The sequence below is a fragment of the Apostichopus japonicus genome, chromosome 16 (assembly GCF_037975245.1).
Source record: "Apostichopus japonicus isolate 1M-3 chromosome 16, ASM3797524v1, whole genome shotgun sequence".
NCBI classification, from domain to species: Eukaryota; Metazoa; Echinodermata; class Holothuroidea; order Aspidochirotida; family Stichopodidae; genus Apostichopus; species Apostichopus japonicus.
In genome coordinates this window covers 18,014,769-18,041,110 of record NC_092576.1, presented here as the reverse complement: position 1 = coordinate 18,041,110, position 26,342 = coordinate 18,014,769, and the positions used below count along the sequence as shown (strand labels likewise).

General features: G+C 35.3%; 2 protein-coding genes and 1 long non-coding RNA gene across 5 annotated transcripts in view; 1 reads left to right on the top strand and 2 right to left on the bottom strand.

The window, feature by feature from the left end:
* Positions 1 to 26,342, bottom strand: part of LOC139982715 (serine/threonine-protein kinase Nek3-like) — a 48,706-nt gene that overhangs the window by 8,833 nt on the left and 13,531 nt on the right. For all 3 annotated transcript variants that reach the window (XM_071995788.1, XM_071995790.1, XM_071995789.1), the window contains exon 11: positions 15 to 54. In XM_071995788.1, coding sequence (XP_071851889.1) covers positions 15 to 54 — 40 coding nt within the window. The remainder of the gene's footprint in view (positions 1 to 14; positions 55 to 26,342) is intronic.
* On the top strand, positions 111 to 26,009 carry LOC139982718 (uncharacterized). Its single transcript, XM_071995793.1, has 13 exons — positions 111 to 709; positions 7,436 to 7,492; positions 8,350 to 8,406; positions 9,267 to 9,323; positions 12,694 to 12,750; positions 14,600 to 14,656; positions 16,557 to 16,613; positions 17,472 to 17,528; positions 20,350 to 20,406; positions 22,173 to 22,229; positions 23,506 to 23,568; positions 24,088 to 24,183; positions 24,578 to 26,009. Exons 1-12 carry the CDS (start codon positions 551 to 553, stop codon positions 24,127 to 24,129), a joined length of 777 nt encoding a protein of 258 aa, XP_071851894.1. The 5' UTR covers positions 111 to 550; the 3' UTR covers positions 24,130 to 24,183; positions 24,578 to 26,009.
* LOC139982725 (uncharacterized) lies at positions 11,557 to 11,968 on the bottom strand. The gene is made up of 2 exons (XR_011798311.1): positions 11,797 to 11,968; positions 11,557 to 11,715 (listed from the first exon to the last, which is right to left on the bottom strand). It is a non-coding gene; the product is annotated as an uncharacterized lncRNA (long non-coding RNA).

The window sequence follows — 26,342 nt, the reverse complement described above, 5'->3', positions numbered from 1 at the left end:
AATTTTACACTTACTCCCAGGATTACAAGTGCTTGTGCAGCTGTTGGTCGACACCTGTAAGAATTTCAAGCTTGTTTAATATAATATATATAAAGATATATATATATATTTTACCAAGAAGTATATTGGGCGGACATATCAGTGTTGCAAAAATAACCATTCGTTCTAAGGAGACATATAACTGTCTCCTTTATGTTTGAAGCCTCTGTTCTGTAGCCCAGGCTTATGTTAACACAACCATCGTATGGTTGCAATTAGAGAACGCTACTCCCGATAAGTTGGAATGGTCCACTTCCCTTCGTGGGGTCCTTAATTGTTAAGAAGAGTCAATAAAATTTAAGCTGTAATATCAACAGTGTAATGTGTAAGCCTATATTGGAGACATCTAGTTTTTCCTAAATTTTGCGAGAATTCCGGATTATATGTTTACAAAATTGCCATGCTAATATTCCTTAAGTCTTGCCTGATTCATTGCCAATGCATTGTCCTTCAAAAAAGTTAAAATAAAAGATATATCGTACTGTTTCTAAAATATACCCTATAAAAATGAATGTGTCTGACTCTGGAGAGTCTTGACATATGGCCGTGTGGACAGGCGCCCTCAACCAACTTCTTCGGAAAAATGTACAATCTTTATATGTACGCTACGCCGGGAAACGCGGCCGTAACTTTGAGAAGCCCACTGGAAACATTTTTGAAAGCTTTAAAGGTAAGAAAAAACATTTGTCTAGTATCTTTTCTACCCTTTTCACTCTGGCTGTAAGTAGGCTTAGGCCGAAATTACCGGCCCGTATTTTTAACTCTTCCCGAGTTGGTCATAGGATACAGGCCTACGTTTTAGCTGCTGAGCATATAGGCCTCACTCAACGTCTGAAGGCCTACAGCTAGGCTGGACCTCAGTAAAACACGAACGTTTTCCGCCTAGGATAGGCCTAGGCTATGAAGAGAATTTACTCTCCGCTTAAGAAAATTCAGTATTTTTTCTCCAAAAAGGAGATTCAGATCGTTTTGGGGAAAAGAGCACAGGCGTAGGAGTAGCTAAACTTAGGTTTTGAGGAGCAGAGTGGCTTAACTTAAATTGAAGGTAGTCTGTATAGGCCTAGGGTGTAGGCCCCAAATTATAGCATGCTATAATTGCTAGAAGTTTTCAAATTCAAGGACTTTCCGGAAGGTATTTACTCTCCAATTGTTCTCATTCATTCTAAATGAACACAAAAGATGACTGAATGTCCCAGTGAGGTAAATTTCATCCAGGGTGGTAATAAAAACAGTTTAAGAATTTTGACCAAAGGTGACCATATTTTGAAAATCTGGCATATCTGGGGTCAATACAGCATACCTTTAATAGGCGAGCGAATTGAGAACATGGAAAAAGATTCAGGAGGGTAGAACTGAATTGAAGAAGTTTGCTTGATGAGATTTTACTGTAGTTTAGAGTAGGTTTCTATAGCAGCGTTTGCACTGGGTAACTTATAGGGCCTTTAATTTACAGAAAATAAGCCACAGACAGAACGTTCCTTAAACAACTCCCAAAACCCATTAACGCCATTAAAATCACGTTCAGGCCCATACTGCGAAGTTTGTATTTGTTCTTACAAAGTTTTGGGCCAGACTCTCAAACCCTTATTTACTACAATACGCCGGTGACGAAATATGTCCTTACATGTCAACAGTGTAGTTGATTAATCATACAGCGTATACACTAAGACCCTCGTACAAGAAACAATATGTGGCAGGCGTTGCATACTAATTGGAAAAGAGAGGTCATTTTACGACCAAGGCAGATCGATTAGGTATTCGCAAGAAAATTTTCTGTGGTAGCGTGCTATACTTGGGGTCTATACAGCAGACCTTCAAATGCGAAATGGTTCTATGATTTTGACTACATTTATGTTATTATTCTCAACACTTCTCGGCGATTTCTTCCCAATACTAGCCTAGTGTATAGCCTAGCCATTCAGCCTATGCATTCACTGTTTTTTTAGGCTAGCCTATGTTATACAGTTAGCCAATGGCCATGCTAACATTAGCCTACACACACTCACACAGACCCTCGTACAAGAAACAATATGTGGCAGGCGTTGCATACTAATTGGAAAAGAGAGGTCATTTTACGACCAAGGCAGATCGATTAGGTATTCGCAAGAAAATTTTCTGTGGTAGCGTGCTATACTTGGGGTCTATACAGCAGACCTTCAAATGCGAAATGGTTCTATGATTTCGACTACATTTATGTTATTATTCTCAGCACTTCTCGGCGATTTCTTCCCAATACTAGCCTAGTGTATAGCCTAGCAATTCAGCCTACGCATTCACTGTTTTTTTTAGGCTAGCCTATGTTATACAGTTAGCCAATGGCCATGCTAACATTAGCCTACACACACTCACAGTAAGGTTACACTAGCCTATTCTTTGGGAGGTGTGTGTTCAAACTTCAAAGTAGTCTGGAATTTAAGCCAAATTTCATATAGTATAATGTGTATCACCATGCCTAACCTCGTCAGCTTGTTTTTCTAGGAAAATCAGGCCATTAGATTGCTGTGTAAAGTTATAATTGCACGCCGAAGATACTCAGCGTAACATGTATACTTTCCAGTATGGGTTCAGGCCTATAGGGCAACCCAACATTTAAGCAATTCAATGGTTGTTTTGTTAACAATAAGTATATAAGGCTGAAAACATGTTCCAATATCATACCAAAAATAATAATACGAAAGTGGACTTTTTAAAGTTTTACAATTTTGCTAATTGCCCATTTAGTTAAAAAAAATTAAGCCAATGTATTAAATATATGATACAGGAATGGAGGCTAGAGCCTAGGCTAAGTCCTGAAAAGTTGTTTTCCACCCAAGATTTTAGGGGCGAAATGTGAGAGGCAATACTACGAGGTCTTAAAATAACTGAATTCATCCAGCTTTCACATAGCCGATGAGAGCATGATACTATTAGCCAAAATACAAGCAGGAGGAAGATAGCAATTGAAACATTTTTTTCATATAAACTCAGCAAAAATAAACAAAATTAATTAGATTTTTATGAAGGATTTACCCCTCTCTTCTAACTCAAACATGTAGTCACACAGGTATCATTATTCTCCGCACACGTTACTTTCCGCTAGGAGGATGGAGAAAGATAGAATCTGGCTGGAGTTGGATATAATTTGGCTCCGAGACTACAGATTCTCACGATAGGCCTAGATTTGGTTTGGAAGAGGAATTATGATTTACTATAAAAGTAGCTAAATTGGGGGGGGGGGGGGGGTAGGCGGTTTTACACTATCTAACACAGGTAGTCGCCAAGAATTTTGTATGGGCCCCCTTTAAATTCTGTATATGCCTTTTTTGCAGACCATCACTGCCTTGTACTTCCCTAATTACACACACCCATGCCTCCAGTAGGCCTAAATGTTGAACTTTTTTGTTTGTTGCAATGTATAGCCTGGGGGGAATAAAAACCAACCCTGGTTGTGCCATATGTAGCTTGGGTTGGATGTACAAAATGCTTGCCCTATCATTTGGGACCAGAATCACGCTGCTAAAGGTATGCTGTATTGGCCCCAAGTATGACAGATTTTCAAATATGGTCACTTTTGGTCAACATTCTTAAACTGTTTTTAGTGCCACCCAGGAGGAAATTTACCTCACTGGGACATTCAGTCATCCTGTGTGTTCATTTAGTATGTCTGAGAAAAATTTGGGAAATAAAGACCTCAAGGAAAGTAGTTTTGAAAACTTCTAGCAATTATAGCGTGGTGGGGCCTATACAGACTACCTTTAAACACATACAATTTTAGAAAGCCTCATTTTATTTTATTTTTGTCACATGATAAAGAAGTGGAATAAATTGCTTAAATAGACCAACTTTTATTAATTAATAAATCATTGATAGACTAAACATGATAACATAACACACAAGGTGCAAAGGAGACTTATTGAGTAATTTTGGTACAAACTAGCCTGAAAGTATGTAAGTGTTATGTTAGGGTGCTGCGGCAGAAGTTAACGTTTCAAAGAAGTGTGTACAGCAGACATAATTGTAGACTATAAACTTTATTTCTTCTGAGATACTGTAATATTGTTGGTGTAGTGCAGATCCACAATATTGTACCTGAACTGCACTCTCTGAGTTCCTTTTTTTATGATAGAAACTACAGTATTTAAGTCATTTGAACTCAGAGGGTCCTTGGAGGATCAACATATGATATATACACATGAGATCTTGAGATGCAACAGGTTTCATCTGTGATCAAGCATGAGGATTTCATGGAAATAAGACAAAGGGGGCAAGCACATCCACAGTCACATTATGGAGCTATTACACGTACCAAGTGCAGAAAGATAGCATTAAGTTTGTAATCATTGCTGGTTGAACAGACTGTAATTATATGTATACTTGGTAATTTAACATGGGGCATTTATACAATCTTGTGGGACAGAATCAAATTTTCAATGGCATTTCAGCATACAGTAAACACTATGAATAGAGTTGTATCTTGTTATCCTATCCCATTGTGTTTTTAGTGAAAGAATTGTGCAGAACATTGCCCTCCTTAATAGATAAATAAAAATAGAAAGATTGCCATGAAAATTTTAGAACTGGCATGTACAGGTAGGTATCTGGTTCTGATTTAAAAAAAATATTATGGGAAAATCCTTGGAATCTGTGACTCACACAATATAGTGATATTCCCCTCAGAAATTTCCCATCGATAAAGTTTCTCAAATGCCCACCATGTCAGCTAGTCAGGCTACTATTGCAAAGTTATTAGCATGCTAACTGATGCTTACTGACAAAGGAAGACCCTTATAAATGTGGGTTGGCTTCACACTTTATTTTCATTGTGTGATAGTTTATTGAGTAGCTTAGGATGTAAGGTAGGATGACTAAGATCTGTTGTTGCATGAATAGGTCGGTTGCAATGAAAATGTCAGAATAATCCCAACATTGCAATGCAGTCACTGCTAACCACACGTTACAATTGTGTTCAAGTTCTTCATGAGGACACTGAAAATGGTCCACAGTTGCCACTGGACATCTTAACTCTGATTTAAAAAATATTATGGGGCAAAACTTGAATCTGTTACCCTCCCTACATAAAGTTGTCAGCTAGTCAAGGTACAGTTGTAAAGTTTTCCTCAGACTTACTCACTGCTTTAAGGAAGACAGGAAGTCATTGTATATGTGGTTTGGCTTCGCACCTACTGCAAATTGTGTGATTGCCATTACTAGATCTAGCTTAAGATATAAGGTCTCTTGTTGGATGGTTTACTGTAGGCAGTTTTCACAGTGCATAATGCAAAGTATAGGCATGCAACAGTGTTCAAATGGCTAGTTCTTTCACATGAGACTTTTCTTGTGGGCCCAAAATCTCATGAGAATTTTTCAATAAAATATTAACAAAACATTCAACTTCAAAACCCTATAGCCATTTGGGAGTAACTTCACAGATGCCGGGTCAAAGAATCAACCTACTGTGAGCTGTTAAATGCATTGGCAATCTGCATGCCACAACTGGGAAAAGAATTAAAACATTCTCTTCAATGTGGATGCATATTCACTGAGTGTTTTAAAATAGGAAATAAATCTCTAAATTTCTACAAAAAATGATTTCCATATTTGTTACTATTGCTGCTATGAACATGATGCCATGCTATGACTAGATGCATCCAGAGGATTTTCATCTTTTGGATCAGTTATCATTAAAAAAAATGAAAGCATATGTTAATTGTCTTTCTGATTGCTAATGACACATTTTACTAGATTTTCTCAATCCATTTGTAAGTTGCTTAGAATATATGTTTGGCATTCTAAATTTCCATTCACAAGGTAAAAAACATTTTGGAATTGCAAATATTAACTTGAATTGACCCCAAACCAACATTAACTTATCTGCTAAATTGCTACTCGAAGGATGGAAGGCCTAAAGTCACACAAAAGTTCAAACAGTTAAAATATAAACAGTTTAGTAGGTTATATCTAAACATACTGTATAATGTAGCATCTGGGCTTAAATTTGCACTCACTGTGCAACAAGTAATACTTCCGCTTAGTGAGTGTGTTCAAGCTGTGCTCAAGTTATGTTAATTTGGTTTTCTCTGTAACAACTGAAATGTGGGACAATTAAATAATATTTCTGTTTTGTTTAATGTTTCTGATATTTTGTGTTCTGGAGATTGTGCGGGTGGGGGGGGGGGGGGGGAGGTGCCTGAGAGTAGGGTTGGGCAGTATTTGCTTTTTACCGGCACGATAAATAGTTCAAACATTATCGCGATATTTTGATTATGACAATAATTTTTCCTCTAACAGCATTATTCTAAATGTTGAGCTTTGAATAGACGGATAGAGAGAGATATATGAAGGGCACATTCAAAGAGAATATCTGAAAAACCTTAGGATATTTTTCACAAATATTGATGCTTAGATAAGTGCTTCCTCACAATCAACGAGCCGCCCCTAAATTCGCTCCGCTTACGTAAAATTTCTATATATATATAACACGTGGAAAACCCAAGTTTTTACACACATAATTCCCACTGACATTAGTCACAGAATATAACTATATCATCGATATTTGAACTTGTTGAAGTTCATACACAACACATTGAACATGATGGTACATTTTCCTGCCATCTGGACGCCAAGTGCCAATTTTGGTGTAATATGCAAATAATGAATCGTACTGTAATTCGCGGTTAAAACTTAACCTATTGCGACACATACACATTTTGGGAAGCTGTTGTAGAAGAAACTTTTTGTATCAAATGTAAAGTACTGAACCAACATATATTTAGAGGATAATATTGAGTGTCAAGCTGACTCGAGATGGATTACTAGTTTGTTCAATGTAGTCATCAGTTGGGTACTGTATACTTTGACACATTGTGAAACACAGGTATCATGCACAGTATTTGTGTCAGATATACTTTGGTGACAAACTGATTTAAAAAAAACCCTCTTTGGTTGTTAGCCTTCTGAATTAAAAAAAACAAACAATATGAACCCAAAATCTTTGATAAGAAAAGATGGAGATAACTGTTGGTCAAACTGACTTTTAGTGGAATATTTGTAAGTTCAATATAGCCAACATTTGGCCACTGTACACTATGACACAATGTGAAACATATGTTTGTTTTCAATTATCAGGTATACATAGGAGACATGCTCTAGAATCTATCTCAGTACACTGTGACACACCATGAAACATATTGTATTCAATTTTCAGGTATACATAGGAGGCATGCTATAGAATCTATCCCAATACACTGCGACACATCATGAAACATATGTATGTTAGTACCCAATTTTCAGGTATACATAGGAGACATGCTATAGAATCTATCTCCATACACTGCGGCAAAGTGCATGTTTGTATTCAATTTTCAGGTATACATAGGAGACATGCTATCAAGTTAATACTTTCCATTTAACATTGCAGGATGCTAGCCATGACGAAATTGATACAGATATATCAGCAGAATCGGGGCCCAGTGAAGTAAGTGTGTTTTTTACCCAAATAGTTCTTAGGTAAATTGGAATTTTATCTGTAACATTACGATGGCCTTTTAACCTCTCCATGTATAAAGGATATTATAGATGGAATGTGGCTGAAAACTTGGGGATATCAAATACAATCAACTTATCATTCATTTTGGTTATCAGTATACCTAAGTGATATTTCATTCTCTGGAAGTGCTCTTTACCCTTTGTAGGCTATATTTAGTGGATAATATTGAGTGTCAAGCTGACTCGAGATGGATTACTCGTTTGTTCAATGTAGTCATCAGTTGGGTACTGTATACTTTGACACATTGTGAAACACAGGTATCATGCACAGTATTTGTGTCAGATATACTTTGGTGACAAACTGATTTAAAAAAAAATCCATGTTGGTTGTTAGCCTACTGAGATAAAAAAAAAATATGAACCCAAAATCTTTGAAAAGAAAAGATGGAGATAACTGTTGGTCAAACTGACTTTTAGTGGAATATTTGTAAGTTCAATATTGCCAACAGTTGGCCACTGCACACTATGACACAATGTGAAACAAATGCTTGTTTTCAATTGTCAGGTATACATAGAAGACATGCTATAGAATCTATCTCAGTACACATCATGACAAATATGTTTATTCAATTTTCAGGTATACATAGGAGACATGCTATAGAATCTATCCCAATACACTGCGACACATCATGAAACATATGTTAGTACCCAATTTTCAGGTATACATAGGAGACATGCTGTAGAATCTATCTCCATACACTGCGGCAAAGTGCATGTTTGTATTCAATTTTCAGGTATACATAGGAGACATGCTATCAAGTTAATACTTTCCATTTAACATTGCAGGATGCTAGCCATGACGAAATTGATACAGATATATCAGCAGAATCGGGGCCCAGTGAAGTAAGTGTGTTTTTTACCCAAATAGTTCTTAGGTAAATTGGAATTTTATCTGTAACATTACGATGGCCTTTTAACCTCTCCATGTATAAAGGATATTATAGATGGAATGTGGCTGAAAACTTGGGGATATCAAATACAATCAACTTATCATTCGTTTTGGTTATCAGTATACCTAAGTGATATTTCATTCTCTGGAAGTGCTCTTTACCCTTTGTAGGCTATATTTAGTGGATAATATTGAGTGTCAAGCTGACTCGAGATGGATTACTCGTTTGTTCAATGTAGTCATCAGTTGGGTACTGTATACTTTGACACATTGTGAAACACAGGTATCATGCACAGTATTTGTGTCAGATATACTTTGGTGACAAACTGATTTAAAAAAAAAATCCATGTTGGTTGTTAGCCTACTGAGATAAAAAAAAAATATGAACCCAAAATCTTTGATAAGAAAAGATGGAGATAACTGTTGGTCAAACTGACTTTTAGTGGAATATTTGTAAGTTCAATATTGCCAACAGTTGGCCACTGCACACTATGACACAATGTGAAACAAATGCTTGTTTTCAATTGTCAGGTATACATAGAAGACATGCTATAGAATCTATCTCAGTACACATCATGACAAATATGTTTGTATTCAATTTTCAGGTATACATAGGAGACATGCTATAGAATCTATCCCAATACACTGCGACACATCATGAAACATATGTTAGTACCCAATTTTCAGGTATACATAGGAGACATGCTATAGAATCTATCTCCATACACTGCGGCAAAGTGCATGTTTGTATTCAATTTTCAGGTATACATAGGAGACATGCTATCAAGTTAATACTTTCCATTTAACATTGCAGGATGCTAGCCATGACGAAATTGATACAGATATATCAGCAGAATCGGGGCCCAGTGAAGTAAGTGTGTTTTTTACCCAAATAGTTCTTAGGTAAATTGGAATTTTATCTGTAACATTACGATGGCCTTTTAACCTCTCCATGTATAAAGGATATTATAGATGGAATGTGGCTGAAAACTTGGGGATATCAAATACAATCAACTTATCATTCATTTTGGTTATCAGTATACCTAAGTGATATTTCATTCTCTGGAAGTGCTCCCCAGACGAAAATAATTCCTGGCTTTTAAGCAAGAGTCAAGAAAACCCCGGTTTTCCCTGGATATCCAAGCTTTATTCCTGCCTCAGGTAGCCAGGAAAAGCCAGGACTTTGAAAGTCCAGCCTTTTCCTGGCTTCACCCAGCCTAACAAGTCCACACTAGGCAGGAAAAGCGAGGGCAATGCTGTCCTGGCTAGGCAGGAAAAGCCAGGACTTTGAAAGTCCAGCCTTTTCCTGGCTTCACCCAGCCTAACAAGTCCACACTAGGCAGGAAAAGCGAGGGCAATGCTGTCCTGGCTAGGCAGGAAAAGCCAGGATTTTGAAAGTCCCAGCCTTTTTCCTGGCTTCACCCAGCCTCACAAGTCCACAATAGGCAGGAAACGAGAGTGGAATGCTGTCCTGGCTAGGCAGGAAAAGCCAAGCTTGCCTTTTACCCAGTATTAGCTAGTTGTAAGATGGTCAGCTCTTACATAAAGTTTTCTTTTGTACCATAATTTTACTTGTTTATTAGTGCAGTGCTCACTGTACAGAGGGCTTTACATTTGTACAGTATATTTGTAAGTTGTTTTGTGGTTGGGGGGGGATTAAGAGTTCTCTCTTCTGGGTTGCTAAGCAACTATCTTTGTTCTTCCTGGAAATTAGCTCTCACAGGAAAAGGGGTCTGTGTATATATATTATAGGGACAAAAGAGTTTTGTGAGGGTATAAGGGAGTTAGGCAGTTGGCCATGAGTATTGGAGCAAGACAGTTGCAAAAGAGGAGAAATATAGTTTTAATGCTGGATAGTTTGTTTTAAACCTTAATTTACAAAATCAAGTTACTGTAGTCCTTATTATTTTTTGGAAGGAGTGATATTCACCTGACAGTCTGGCACGCATTTTACTATAAAGGACATTATTTACTATAAAGGATATTACTTACTTAGAGGATATTATTTTACCGTAAAGGATATTTGGGACACCATTTGTTTAAACTGACATTATTTTACTGCAAGGATACCCTGGGACACTATTGCTTATTAATTAAAGGATACTATTTTGTTGGGATTGGACATTTATCATACAATTTATTCTGTTCAACTATACTGATGTCGTGGAAGTTGTTCTTCCTGGAAATTAGCTCTCACAGGAAAAGGGGTCTGTGCATATATATTATAGGAACAAAGGAGTTTTGTGAGGGTATAGGAAGTTAGGCAGTTGGCCATGAGTATTGGAGCAAGACAGTTATAAAAGAGGAGAAATATAGTTTTAAATGCTGGATAGTTTGTTTTAAACCTTAATTTACAAAATCAAGTTACATGTAGTCCTTATTATTTTATGGAAGGAGTGATATTCACCAGACAGTCTGGCATGCATTTTACTATAATTATTTACTATAAAGGATATTATTTACTTAGAGGATATTATTTTACCATAAAGGATATTCCAGGACACCATTTGGTTAACTGACAGTATTTTACTGAAAGGATACCCTGGGACACTATTGCTTATTAATTAAAGGATACTATTTTGTTGGGATCGGAAATTTATCATACAATTTAATCTGTTCAACTATACTGATGTCGTGGAAGATCTGTACCTGATGTCACCAGCACGCTGCAACTCACCAGAACAGATTTATAAATTAAGTGTATTTACTTTAACATTTGGGTGCACCTCACGACTCTAAGTCATTTGATTTAATTCTTTGACTGGGCCCAGATCAGCTGTATATTGTTTGTTATTCATAATTATAATTTATTTTGATCCAATCCAGTTGAGTGTTCCATTTTTATGTGTCTTGTTCTGTGTTTGGTCATCACACCAAACCCAGAGTTCTCTGATCAAGAACAAACATTTATTTTCAGTGGCTAACACCCTTACATATAATTCATGATTTTAAGTTATGAAAATTTCCTATACCACAAACACACTTAAACCTCCTATAAGCTAAAAGTAACTGCCAACTAGCCAGCAAGATAATTTATATAGGGTAAGCATGGACACCTGGCTTTTCCGGGGTAATCCTGGGTATGTATACCTGGCTTTTCCTGGCTCCTCACTGATATAAACAGGGACCTGGCTTTTCCTGGGTAATCCTGGGTGTGCATACCAGGCTTTTCCTGGTTTTTCCTGGCTCTTCACTCACACACTAGAGACCTGGCTTTTCCGGGGTAAACCTGGGTTAACCATCCAGGCTTGTCCGGCCTTTACCTGGCTCTTCACTCACACAATAGAGACCTGGCTTTTCCGGGGTAAACCTGGGTTAACCATCCAGGCTTGTCCGGCCTTTACCTGGCTCTAAATGAGTTATATAAACCAGGCTTTACCGGGCTTTTCCTGTCCGAATTACCATTTTCAAACCCAGGAATTTCCCTGGATTTCCCTGGGTTAAATCCAGGCTTTTCCTGGCTTATATTCCAGGGAATTCCAGGGTTTTCCTGCCTTAAATTCGTCTGGGTCTTTACCCTTTGTAGGCTATATTTAGTGGATAATATTGAGTGTCAAGCTGACTCGAGATGGATTACTCGTTTGTTCAATGTAGTCATCAGTTGGGTACTGTATACTTTGACACATTGTGAAACACAGGTATCATGCACAGTATTTGTGTCAGATATACTTTGGTGACAAACTGATTTAAAAAAAAATCCATGTTGGTTGTTAGCCTACTGAGATAAAAAAAAAATATGAACCCAAAATCTTTGATAAGAAAAGATGGAGATAACTGTTGGTCAAACTGACTTTTAGTGGAATATTTGTAAGTTCAATATTGCCAACAGTTGGCCACTGCACACTATGACACAATGTGAAACAAATGCTTGTTTTCAATTGTCAGGTATACATAGAAGACATGCTATAGAATCTATCTCAGTACGCATCATGACAAATATGTTTGTATTCAATTTTCAGGTATACATAGGAGACATGCTATAGAATCTATCTCAGTACACATCATGACAAATATGTTTGTATTCAATTTTCAGGTATACATAGGAGACATGCTATAGAATCTATCCCAATACACTGCGACACATCATGAAACATATGTTAGTACCCAATTTTCAGGTATACATAGGAGACATGCTATAGAATCTATCTCCATACACTGCGGCAAAGTGCATGTTTTATTCAATTTTCAGGTATACATAGGAGACATGCTATCAAGTTAATACTTTCCATTTAACATTGCAGGATGCTAGCCATGACGAAATTGATACAGATATATCAGCAGAATCGGGGCCCAGTGAAGTAAGTGTGTTTTTTACCCAAATAGTTCTTAGGTAAATTGGAATTTTATCTGTAACATTACGATGGCCTTTTAACCTCTCCATGTATAAAGGATATTATAGATGGAATGTGGCTGAAAACTTGGGGATATCAAATACAATCAACTTATCATTCATTTTGGTTATCAGTATACCTAAGTGATATTTCATTCTCTGGAAGTGCTCTTTACCCTTTGTAGGCTATATTTAGTGGATAATATTGAGTGTCAAGCTGACTCGAGATGGATTACTCGTTTGTTCAATGTAGTCATCAGTTGGGTACTGTATACTTTGACACATTGTGAAACACAGGTATCATGCACAGTATTTGTGTCAGATATACTTTGGTGACAAACTGATTTAAAAAAAAATCCATGTTGGTTGTTAGCCTACTGAGATAAAAAAAAAATATGAACCCAAAATCTTTGATAAGAAAAGATGGAGATAACTGTTGGTCAAACTGACTTTTAGTGGAATATTTGTAAGTTCAATATAGCCAACATTTGGCCACTGTACACTATGACACAATGTGAAACATATGTTTGTTTTCAATTATCAGGTATACATAGGAGACATGCTCTAGAATCTATCTCAGTACACATCATGACAAATATGTTTGTATTCAATTTTCAGGTATACATAGGAGACATGCTATAGAATCTATCTCAGTACACATCATGACAAATATGTTTGTATTCAATTTTCAGGTATACATAGGAGACATGCTATAGAATCTATCCCAATACACTGCGACACATCATGAAACATATGTTAGTACCCAATTTTCAGGTATACATAGGAGACATGCTATAGAATCTATCTCCATACACTGCGGCAAAGTGCATGTTTGTATTCAATTTTCAGGTATACATAGGAGACATGCTATCAAGTTAATACTTTCCATTTAACATTGCAGGATGCTAGCCATGACGAAATTGATACAGATATATCAGCAGAATCGGGGCCCAGTGAAGTAAGTGTGTTTTTTACCCAAATAGTTCTTAGGTACATTGGAATTTTATCTGTAACATTACGATGGCCTTTTAACCTCTCCATGTATAAAGGATATTATAGATGGAATGTGGCTGAAAACTTGGGGATATCAAATACAATCAACTTATCATTCATTTTGGTTATCAGTATACCTAAGTGATATTTCATTCTCTGGAAGTGCTCTTTACCCTTTGTAGGCTATATTTAGTGGATAATATTGAGTGTCAAGCTGACTCGAGATGGATTACTCGTTTGTTCAATGTAGTCATCAGTTGGGTACTGTATACTTTGACACATTGTGAAACACAGGTATCATGCACAGTATTTGTGTCAGATATACTTTGGTGACAAACTGATTTAAAAAAAAATCCATGTTGGTTGTTAGCCTACTGAGATAAAAAAAAAATATGAACCCAAAATCTTTGATAAGAAACGATGGAGATAACTGTTGGTCAAACTGACTTTTAGTGGAATATTTGTAAGTTCAATATAGCCAACATTTGGCCACTGTACACTATGACACAATGTGAAACAAATGTTTGTTTTCAATTGTCAGGTATACATAGGAGACATGCTCTAGAATCTATCTCAGTACACATCATGACAAATATGTTTGTATTCAATTTTCAGGTATACATAGGAGACATGCTATATAATCTATCCCAATACACTGCGACACATCATGAAACATATGTTAGTACCCAATTTTCAGGTATACATAGGAGACATGCTATAGAATCTATCTCCATACACTGCGGCAAAGTGCATGTTTGTATTCAATTTTCAGGTATACATAGGAGACATGCTATCAAGTTAATACTTTCCATTTAACATTGCAGGATGCTAGCCATGACGAAATTGATACAGATATATCAGCAGAATCGGGGCCCAGTGAAGTAAGTGTGTTTTTTACCCAAATAGTTCTTAGGTAAATTGGAATTTTATCTGTAACATTACGATGGCCTTTTAACCTCTCCATGTATAAAGGATATTATAGATGGAATTTGGCTGAAAACTTGGGGATATCAAATACAATCAACTTATCATTCATTTTGGTTATCAGTATACCTAAGTGATATTTCATTCTCTGGAAGTGCTCTTTACCCTTTGTAGGCTATATTTAGTGGATAATATTGAGTGTCAAGCTGACTCGAGATGGATTACTCGTTTGTTCAATGTAGTCATCAGTTGGGTACTGTATACTTTGACACATTGTGAAACACAGGTATCATGCACAGTATTTGTGTCAGATATACTTTGGTGACAAACTGATTTAAAAAAAAATCCATGTTGGTTGTTAGCCTACTGAGATAAAAAAAAAATATGAACCCAAAATCTTTGAAAAGAAAAGATGGAGATAACTGTTGGTCAAACTGACTTTTAGTGGATTATTTGTGAGTTCAATATTGCCAACAGTTGGCCACTGCACACTATGACACAATGTGAAACAAATGCTTGTTTTCAATTGTCAGGTATACATAGAAGACATGCTATAGAATCTATCTCAGTACACATCATGACAAATATGTTTGTATTCAATTTTCAGGTATACATAGGAGACATGCTATAGAATCTATCTCAGTACACATGACAAATATGTTTGTATTCAATTTTCAGGTATACATAGGAGACATGCTATAGAATCTATCCCAATACACTGCGACACATCATGAAACATATGTATGGTAGTACCCAATTTTTAGGTATACATAGGAGACATGCTATAGAATCTATCTCAGTACACATCATGACAAATATGTTTGTATTCAATTTTCAGGTATACATAGGAGACATGCTATTGAATCTATCTCAGTACACATCATGACAAATATGTTCGTATTCAATTTTCAGGTATACATAGGAGACATGCTATAGAATCTATCCCAATACACTGCGACACATCATGAAACATATGTATGGTAGTACCCAATTTTCAGGTATACATAGGAGACATGCTATAGAATCTATCTCCATACACTGCGACAAATTGTGAAACATGTTTGTATTCAATTTTCAGGTATACATAGAAGACATGCTATAGAATCTATCCCAATACACTGCGACACATCATGAAACATATGTTAGTACCCATTTTTCAGGTATACATAGGAGACATACAATAGAATCTATCTCAATACACTGTGACAAATTGTGAAACATATGTTTGTATTCAATTGTAAGGTATACTTAGAAGACACACTGTAGAACCTATTTCACTTTGGTTGTCAACTTTCCTAGCTGAAAATAAATTCTTTCTTAATTATTCACTCTTTACAGAAGGCATCATTAATGTTAACATCTGGTGTAAAACTGAAATTTGTAATATGACCAGTTAGCTTAACATAGTCAACATCTGGGAACAGTATACATGACACACTGTAATCTGTTTTCAATTACTAGGTATACTTAGGAGACATGCCGTAGAATCATTTCCATTTTGGCTGTCAGCCTATACTTACTTAACAATACATTCTTTCTAAATAACACTCCTTCTAGTAGGCATCATTTACACTATTATATATTTCAAAACAAAAAATATTAGAATCAATTCAATTCATGGTTGTTGGCCTACTAAGATAAAAAACAAACACAAATCCTCAAAAATCACTCTTTGTGGTAGGCATCTTCGTGGTAGGCTATCTGGTATAAAACAGAACTTTGTTGTAACACTGTCAGTTCAACATAGTCAACATCTGGAACAGTACACACTCTACACTGTAGAGAATATGTATTTTAATAACCATGTATGCCTAGGAGACATGCTATCAAGTTAATACTTTCCATTTAACATTGCAGGATGCTAGCCATGACGAAATTGATACAGATATATTAGCAGAATCGGGGCCCAGTGAAGTAAGTGTGTTTTTTACCCAAATAGTTCTTAGGTAAATTGGAATTTTATCTGTAACATTACGATGGCCTTTTAACATCTCCATGTATAAAGGATATTATAGATGGAATGTGGCTGAAAACTTGGGGATATCAAATACAATCAACTTATCATTCATTTTGGTTATCAGTATACCTAAGTGATATTTCATTCTCTGGAAGTGCTCTTTACCCTTTGTAGGCTATATTTAGTGGATAATATTGAGTGTCAAGCTGACTCGAGATGGATTACTCGTTTGTTCAATGTAGTCATCAGTTGGGTACTGTATACTTTGACACATTGTGAAACACAGGTATCATGCACAGTATTTGTGTCAGATATACTTTGGTGACAAACTGATTTAAAAAAAAATCCATGTTGGTTGTTAGCCTTCTGAATTAAAAAAAAATATGAACCCAAAATCTTTGATAAGAAAAGATGGAGATAACTGTTGGTCAAACTGACTTTTAGTGGAATATTTGTAAGTTCAATATTGCCAACAGTTGGCCACTGCACACTATGACACAATGTGAAACAAATGCTTGTTTTCAATTGTCAGGTATACATAGAAGACATGCTATAGAATCTATCTCAGTACACATCATGACAAATATGTTTGTATTCAATTTTCAGGTATACATAGGAGACATGCTATAGAATCTATCCCAATACACTGCGACACATCATGAAACATATGTTAGTACCCAATTTTCAGGTATACATAGGAGACATGCTATAGAATCTATCTCCATACACTGCGGCAAAGTGCATGTTTGTATTCAATTTTCAGGTATACATAGGAGACATGCTATCAAGTTAATACTTTCCATTTAACATTGCAGGATGCTAGCCATGACGAAATTGATACAGATATATCAGCAGAATCGGGGCCCAGTGAAGTAAGTGTGTTTTTTACCCAAATAGTTCTTAGGTAAATTGGATTTTTAATCTGTAACATTACGATGGCCATTTAACATCTCCATGTATAAAGGATATTATAGATGGAATGTGGCTGAAAACTTGGGGATATCAAATACAATCAACTTATCATTCATTTTGGTTATCAGTATACCTAAGTGATATTTCATTCTCTGGAAGTGCTCTTTACCCTTTGTAGGCTATATTTAGTGGATAATATTGAGTGTCAAGCTGACTCGAGATGGATTACTCGTTTGTTCAATGTAGTCATCAGTTGGGTACTGTATACTTTGACACATTGTGAAACACAGGTATCATGCACAGTATTTGTGTCAGATATACTTTGGTGACAAACTGATTTAAAAAAAAATCCATGTTGGTTGTTAGCCTACTGAGATAAAAAAAAAATATGAACCCAAAATCTTTGAAAAGAAAAGATGGAGATAACTGTTGGTCAAACTGACTTTTAGTGGAATATTTGTGAGTTCAATATTGCCAACAGTTGGCCACTGCACACTATGACACAATGTGAAACAAATGCTTGTTTTCAATTGTCAGGTATACATAGAAGACATGCTATAGAATCTATCTCAGTACACATCATGACAAATATGTTTGTATTCAATTTTCAGGTATACATAGGAGACATGCTATAGAATCTATCTCAGTACACATGACAAATATGTTTGTATTCAATTTTCAGGTATACATAGGAGACATGCTATAGAATCTATCCCAATACACTGCGACACATCATGAAACATATGTATGGTAGTACCCAATTTTCAGGTATACATAGGAGACATGCTATAGAATCTATCTCAGTACACATCATGACAAATATGTTTGTTTTCAATTTTCAGGTATACATAGGAGACATGCTATAGAATCTATCTCAGTACACATCATGACAAATATGTTCGTATTCAATTTTCAGGTATACATAGGAGACATGCTATAGAATCTATCCCAATACACTGCGACACATCATGAAACATATGTATGGTAGTACCCAATTTTCAGGTATACATAGGAGACATGCTATAGAATCTATCACCATACACTGCGACAAATTGTGAAACATGTTTGTATTCAATTTTCAGGTATACATAGAAGACATGCTATAGAATCTATCCCAATACACTGCGACACATCATGAAACATATGTTAGTACCCATTTTTCAGGTATACATAGGAGACATACAATAGAATCTATCTCAATACACTGTGACAAATTGTGAAACATATGTTTGTATTCAATTGTAAGGTATACTTAGAAGACACACTGTAGAACCTATTTCACTTTGGTTGTCAACTTTCCTAGCTGAAAATAAATTCTTTCTTAATTATTCACTCTTTACAGAAGGCATCATTAATGTTAACATCTGGTGTAAAACTGAAATTTGTAATATGACCAGTTAGCTTAACATAGTCAACATCTGGGAACAGTATACATGACACACTGTAATCTGTTTTCAATTACTAGGTATACTTAGGAGACATGCCGTAGAATCATTTCCATTTTGGCTGTCAGCCTATACTTACTTAACAATACATTCTTTCTAAATAACACTCCTTCTAGTAGGCATCATTTACACTATTATATATTTCAAAACAAAAAATATTAGAATCAATTCAATTCATGGTTGTTGGCCTACTAAGATAAAAAACAAACACAAATCCTCAAAAATCACTCTTTGTGGTAGGCATCTTCGTGGTAGGCTATCTGGTATAAAACAGAACTTTGTTGTAACACTGTCAGTTCAACATAGTCAACATCTGGAACAGTACACACTCTACACTGTAGAGAATATGTATTTTAATAACCATGTATGCCTAGGAGACATGCTATCAAGTTAATACTTTCCATTTAACATTGCAGGATGCTAGCCATGACGAAATTGATACAGATATATTAGCAGAATCGGGGCCCAGTGAAGTAAGTGTGTTTTTTACCCAAATAGTTCTTAGGTAAATTGGAATTTTATCTGTAACATTACGATGGCCTTTTAACATCTCCATGTATAAAGGATATTATAGATGGAATGTGGCTGAAAACTTGGGGATATCAAATACAATCAACTTATCATTCATTTTGGTTATCAGTATACCTAAGTGATATTTCATTCTCTGGAAGTGCTCTTTACCCTTTGTAGGCTATATTTAGTGGATAATATTGAGTGTCAAGCTGACTCGAGATGGATTACTCGTTTGTTCAATGTAGTCATCAGTTGGGTACTGTATACTTTGACACATTGTGAAACACAGGTATCATGCACAGTATTTGTGTCAGATATACTTTGGTGACAAACTGATTTAAAAAAAATCCATGTTGGTTGTTAGCCTTCTGAATTAAAAAAAACAAACAATATGAACCCAAAATCTTTGATAAGAAAAGATGGAGATAACTGTTGGTCAAACTGACTTTTAGTGGAATATTTGTAAGTTCAATATTGCCAACAGTTGGCCACTGCACACTATGACACAATGTGAAACAAATGCTTGTTTTCAATTGTCAGGTATACATAGAAGACATGCTATAGAATCTATCTCAGTACACATCATGACAAATATGTTTGTATTCAATTTTCAGGTATACATAGGAGACAAGCTATAGAATCTATCCCAATACACTGCGACACATCATGAAACATATGTTAGTACCCAATTTTCAGGTATACATAGGAGACATGCTATAGAATCTATCTCCATACACTGCGGCAAAGTGCTTGTTTGTATTCAATTTTCAGGTATACATAGGAGACATGCTATCAAGTTAATACTTTCCATTTAACATTGCAGGATGCTAGCCATGACGAAATTGATACAGATATATCAGCAGAATCGGGGCCCAGTGAAGTAAGTGTGTTTTTTACCCAAATAGTTCTTAGGTAAATTGGATTTTTAATCTGTAACATTACGATGGCCATTTAACATCTCCATGTATAAAGGATATTATAGATGGAATGTGGCTGAAAACTTGGGGATATCAAATACAATCAACTTATCATTCATTTTGGTTATCAGTATACCTAAGTGATATTTCATTCTCTGGAAGTGCTCTTTACCCTTTGTAGGCTATATTTAGTGGATAATATTGAGTGTCAAGCTGACTCGAGATGGATTACTCGTTTGTTCAATGTAGTCATCAGTTGGGTACTGTATACTTTGACACATTGTGAAACACAGGTATCATGCACAGTATTTGTGTCAGATATACTTTGGTGACAAACTGATTTAAAAAAAATCCATGTTGGTTGTTAGCCTACTGAGATAAAAAAAAAATATGAACCCAAAATCTTTGATAAGAAAAGATGGAGATAACTGTTGGTCAAACTGACTTTTAGTGGAATATTTGTAAGTTCAATATAGCCAACATTTGGCCACTGTACACTATGACACAATGTGAAACAAATGCTTGTTTTCAATTGTCAGGTATACATAGAAGACATGCTATAGAATCTATCTCAGTACACTGTGACACATCTTGACAAATATGTTTGTATTCAATTTTCAGGTATACATAGGAGACATGCTATAGAATCTATCTCAATACACTGCGACAAATTGTGAAACATATGTTAGTATTCAATTGTGAGGTATACTTAGAAGACATACTGTAGAACCTATTTGTAAGTTCAATATAGCCAACATTTGGCCACTGTACACTATGACACAATGTGAAAAAAATGTTTGTTTTCAATTGTCAGGTATACATAGAAGACATGCTATAGAATCTATCTGAGTACACTGTGACACATCTTGACAAATATGTTTGTATTAAATTTTCAGGTATACATAGGAGACATGCTATAGAATCTATCTCAATACACTGCGACAAATTGTGAAACATATGTTAGTGTTCAATTGTGAGGTATACTTAGAAGACATACTGTAGAACCTGTTTGTAAGTTCAGTATAGCCAACATTTGGCCACTGTACACTATGACACAATGTGAAATAAATGTTTGTTTTCAATTGTCAGGTATACATAGAAGACATGCTATAGAATCTATCTGAGTACACTGTGACACATCTTGACAAATATGTTTGTATTCAATTTTCAGGTATACATTAAGAGACATGCTATAGAATCTATCTCAATACACTGCGACAAATTGTGAAACATATGATTGTATTTAATTGTGAGGTATACTTAGAAGACATACTGTAGAATTATTTGTAAGTTCAATATAGCCAACATTTGGCCACTGTACACTATGACACAATGTGAAGAAAATGTTTGTTTTCAATTGTCAGGTATACATAGAAGACATGCTATAGAATCTATCTGAGTACACTGTGACACATCTTGACAAATATGTTTGTATTCAATTTTCAGGTATACATAAGAGACATGCTATAGAATCTATCTCAGTACACATCATGACAAATATGTTTGTATTCAATTTTCAGGTATACATAGGAGACAAGCTATAGAATCTATCCCAATACACTGCGACACATCATGAAACATATGTTAGTACCCAATTTTCAGGTATACATAGGAGACATGCTATAGAATCTATCTCCATACACTGCGGCAAAGTGCTTGTTTGTATTCAATTTTCAGGTATACATAGGAGACATGCTATCAAGTTAATACTTTCCATTTAACATTGCAGGATGCTAGCCATGACGAAATTGATACAGATATATCAGCAGAATCGGGGCCCAGTGAAGTAAGTGTGTTTTTTACCCAAATAGTTCTTAGGTAAATTGGATTTTTAATCTGTAACATTACGATGGCCATTTAACATCTCCATGTATAAAGGATATTATAGATGGAATGTGGCTGAAAACTTGGGGATATCAAATACAATCAACTTATCATTCATTTTGGTTATCAGTATACCTAAGTGATATTTCATTCTCTGGAAGTGCTCTTTACACTGTGACACATCTTGATAAATATGTTTGTATTCAATTTTCAGGTATACATAGGAGACATGCTATAGAATCTATCTCAATACACTGCGACTAATTGTGAAACATATGTTAGTATTCAATTGTGAGGTATACTTAGAAGACATGCTGTAGAACCTATTTGTAAGTTCAGTTTAGTCAACATTTGGCCACTGTACACTATGACACAATGTGAAACAAATGTTTGTTTTCAATTGTCAGGTATACATAGAAGACATGCTATAGAATCTATCTCAGTACACTGTGACACATCTTGACAAATGTGTTTGTATTCAATTTTCAGGTATACATAGGAGACATGCTATAGAATCTATCTCAATACACTGCGACAAATTGTGAAACATATGTTAGTGTTCAATTGTGAGGTATACTTAGAAGACATACTGTAGAACCTATTTGTAAGTTCAATATAGCCAACATTTGGCCACTGTACACTATGACACAATGTGAAACAAATGTTTGTTTTCAATTGTCAGGTATACATAGAAGACATGCTATAGAATCTCTCTGAGTACACTGTGACACATCTTGACAAATATGTTTGTATTCAATTTTCAGGTATACATAGAAGACATGCTATAGAATCTATCTGAGTACACTGTGACACATCTTGACAAATATGTTTGTATTCAATTTTCAGGTATACATAAGAGACATGCTATAGAATCTATCTCAATACACTGCGACAAATTGTGAAACAAATGTTTGTATTCAATTGTATTGGAATGATGTAACATCAGTTTTGTTGCTGTCACAGCATGATTTTAGTTCTGAACACTTTGCAGTAATATTGATTGTTATGTTATGTAACATCACCTCTACAGCCTGGTCTAGCATAAAGAAACAACGTTCTGCAAAGGGATACCATAGAGGTTGTTCATCAATCTGTCTTGATGAGAGCTTGTGAAGGTGTTAGCGCTGTTAAGTTTGCTGTAATTCCATTTTGTAATATGTACAGTATTTATGATTCATGAACAAGAACTTACATCACTAACAAATTATTAAGGAAGCTTTTCTTTTTGTTTCATGAAGGGAAAAAAAGAAGGCTTTTCAAAATATCCCATTCCCAAGACTCAGAGGCAAAGACCAAAAAAAGTGAGTACATATTGTCTTTTATGGTGATGATAATGATGATTGTCCGATATCTTTGTAACAGGATAAATTATGCTGATACAAAAAAGTAATTTGAAAGCCAATTGGCTAAGTAATTTTATGCCAGCAGTCTAGAAACCATGTGGCTGGAAGTTTATCAAACCTCAAATTCATGAATTTTACAAGGTGCCAGACTTCAAACACAATCTCCGTGAAAGACAAATTATGGTTGTTTTACTCATCAATGGCAAGGGACATACAAGTCTGAAGTCCATCCAATTTTTCCTTTATGTTGACAAAGTGTTTTGACTTGCACCTCAAGTGACATTTGACCACTTAAAACACATTAACTTTCTTCTACTCACCAAAGTCAATGTATATACCAATTTATAGTTCATCAATTTTGAGTTAGCATGTTAAGAGGCATGCAGGCCAAATACGCACACGCTATCACCATTGTATGCTTTCGCCAAAATCAAGGCTTAATTGGCTTGTTTATTTGAAAGATGTTTTTTTTTTCAGGTCGAACGTACACTAAATGGGCGAAAAGTGACGAAGACTTAGTAAAGGAGCACTTTCATGAAATAATAACTGAGAAAGTATGCAAGACCATTCCAAGTAAGTAATATAGTGTTAGGTAGTGCCTGGTGTAAACATTGTGTCTAAATTACCTTTGTGTTTTAAACATATTTCAAACCATGAAATGATAAAGGTTCTTTCAAGGAACAACTTGGGTAAAAAACTGATGGTTTTAGCAAGTCTATATATCACATCACATTAGTACTGCTTACTGTTAGTTGGCACTTCACATAGGTAAACTGCTACTCACAAGCATAAGAAGAGAAGCAATTGGACGTGTGACATACATATTGTGGATTTATTAAATAGAAAACATGTATATATTGAAACCACATTTTAGAAGAAGATATCATGAAATGTATTTTAATAAATTTGAAAACCCTCTTTTCTGTCTGAATTGTACTTTCTTATCTAATGATCTTTTGTCCAACAGATAAAGCTGAAGTTGAAGATTTCTTGAAATGTGCAAACCTCACCCAGACATATACTTGGCGCACTGTTCGGACTAAAGTCATGAATGAGAGGGAGAAAAGAAAGAGAAAATATGCTGATAGGTTGAAGTCGATGACAGACAAAGCCTAAACAACTTTGGATGTGTTATTTTACAAAGTCAAATTGTTATTCAACTTGTCTAGATGTCATATTGACATGTGTGTTTCCCATAATTACTATAAGAGGACCATCATTTGTGCTCACTTTTTTTATGCCCCTTTCATCTTTATCTTTAATTACTTTGTAGTCTTTACCAAATCTTTCCTTTTTATTTTACTCTTTTTCTGTAGCAACTGCCTGAAAAGTTTTAGTGTGTGATTGAACTTGCTGTAACTAACATGGCTTAGAAGTCATTAATCACCTTGCATGGATTTGTTCTCCCATCCTACATTTTCATAAAAAAAAAACTTTGTTCTTTGACACAAGCCTTGGTCCTAAATTGGAGAGTGTAAAGGTATTTTCAAATTATTTACATATGAAACACCATAGCACTTCATTTTTCAGAGAAGCATGAAAAGTGTGAACCGGGCTGTTTGAACTATTCATGGATTTATAATGTTATCATTCATCTTATCATGTGACTAGGCAATCATATTTCATTTTCATCTTTAATTATTGTGTATTCTTTAACCAAATCAATCCTTTGTACTTTTCTTTGTACCGAACTGCTTAAGTGTGTAGGCAGCTAGGCTTAGCCAGCTGTCATCGAAAAAAGGTATGAGAAATAAAGCATTGCAAAACTGAATTGATAAGGAGAATTGCAGCATCTTTCAACAATGTGTTCACAAATTGCCACTGTTTTAAAATTATTGACAACATGTCAGACAAGACATCATTCGATATTGGAGATGGTAAAAATGAACTAATTGTAGCAATTGTTACCTACAGTCACCTCCTGAACGATGAACTTACAGCAATGGGTAAAATTATACCGTGAACAAATGTATACATTGGTGTACAATAATATGCACATATGCATGGCAACCCAATTTGCAATGACCGTATCAGTACTTGCAATTGTTGTGGTAGAAGTAAAAGGAAAAATGTTTTATTTCAAAATAGGTTAACTCTGCAGTTTTCTTTCAAAACATAGGTTAAGGTAAACTTTTAGGGACCTTGACCAGTTCATGATAACATATTTGACATAACTTCATGGTATGTCAATACTCACTTTACTGGGTAAAAAGCATTTAACTATAATCTTGCCAAAGGTTTTACATTACATCTCTACAGAAAATTACTGTTTCATGTGCCCATTTTATCACAAGTTTTTAATTAGATCATGCTAGCCAAATGATTACTTCATTAGGAAATTAATGATTTATTTTCAATACCTTTTTGAAGATATCAATACATGTTCCGCACAATCTGCAGGTTATCTTGTTCTTTGTTTATATTTACAATTTCAGTGTCCTCAATTTTCTGTAAAACAAGTTGTGACTAAGATTTGTGTGATTTGTTTAAGGATTGATGTTATACAGGCACATAGCCAGACTATCACTGGTTGGGGAGGGGGGCACATAAGACTGTGAAATGTAAATGCCTGAAGGGCATATCTTTCACTGCTACACTTGGACAGTGTCACAATGCTGTTACATTTAATGGATTCATATCTACACTAGCCTTAATGTATGGGAAGAATTCTTTGTCCACGCAGGACCAATATCTAGACAACTACAGATGATCTTAATGTGCTTTAGTTTAAA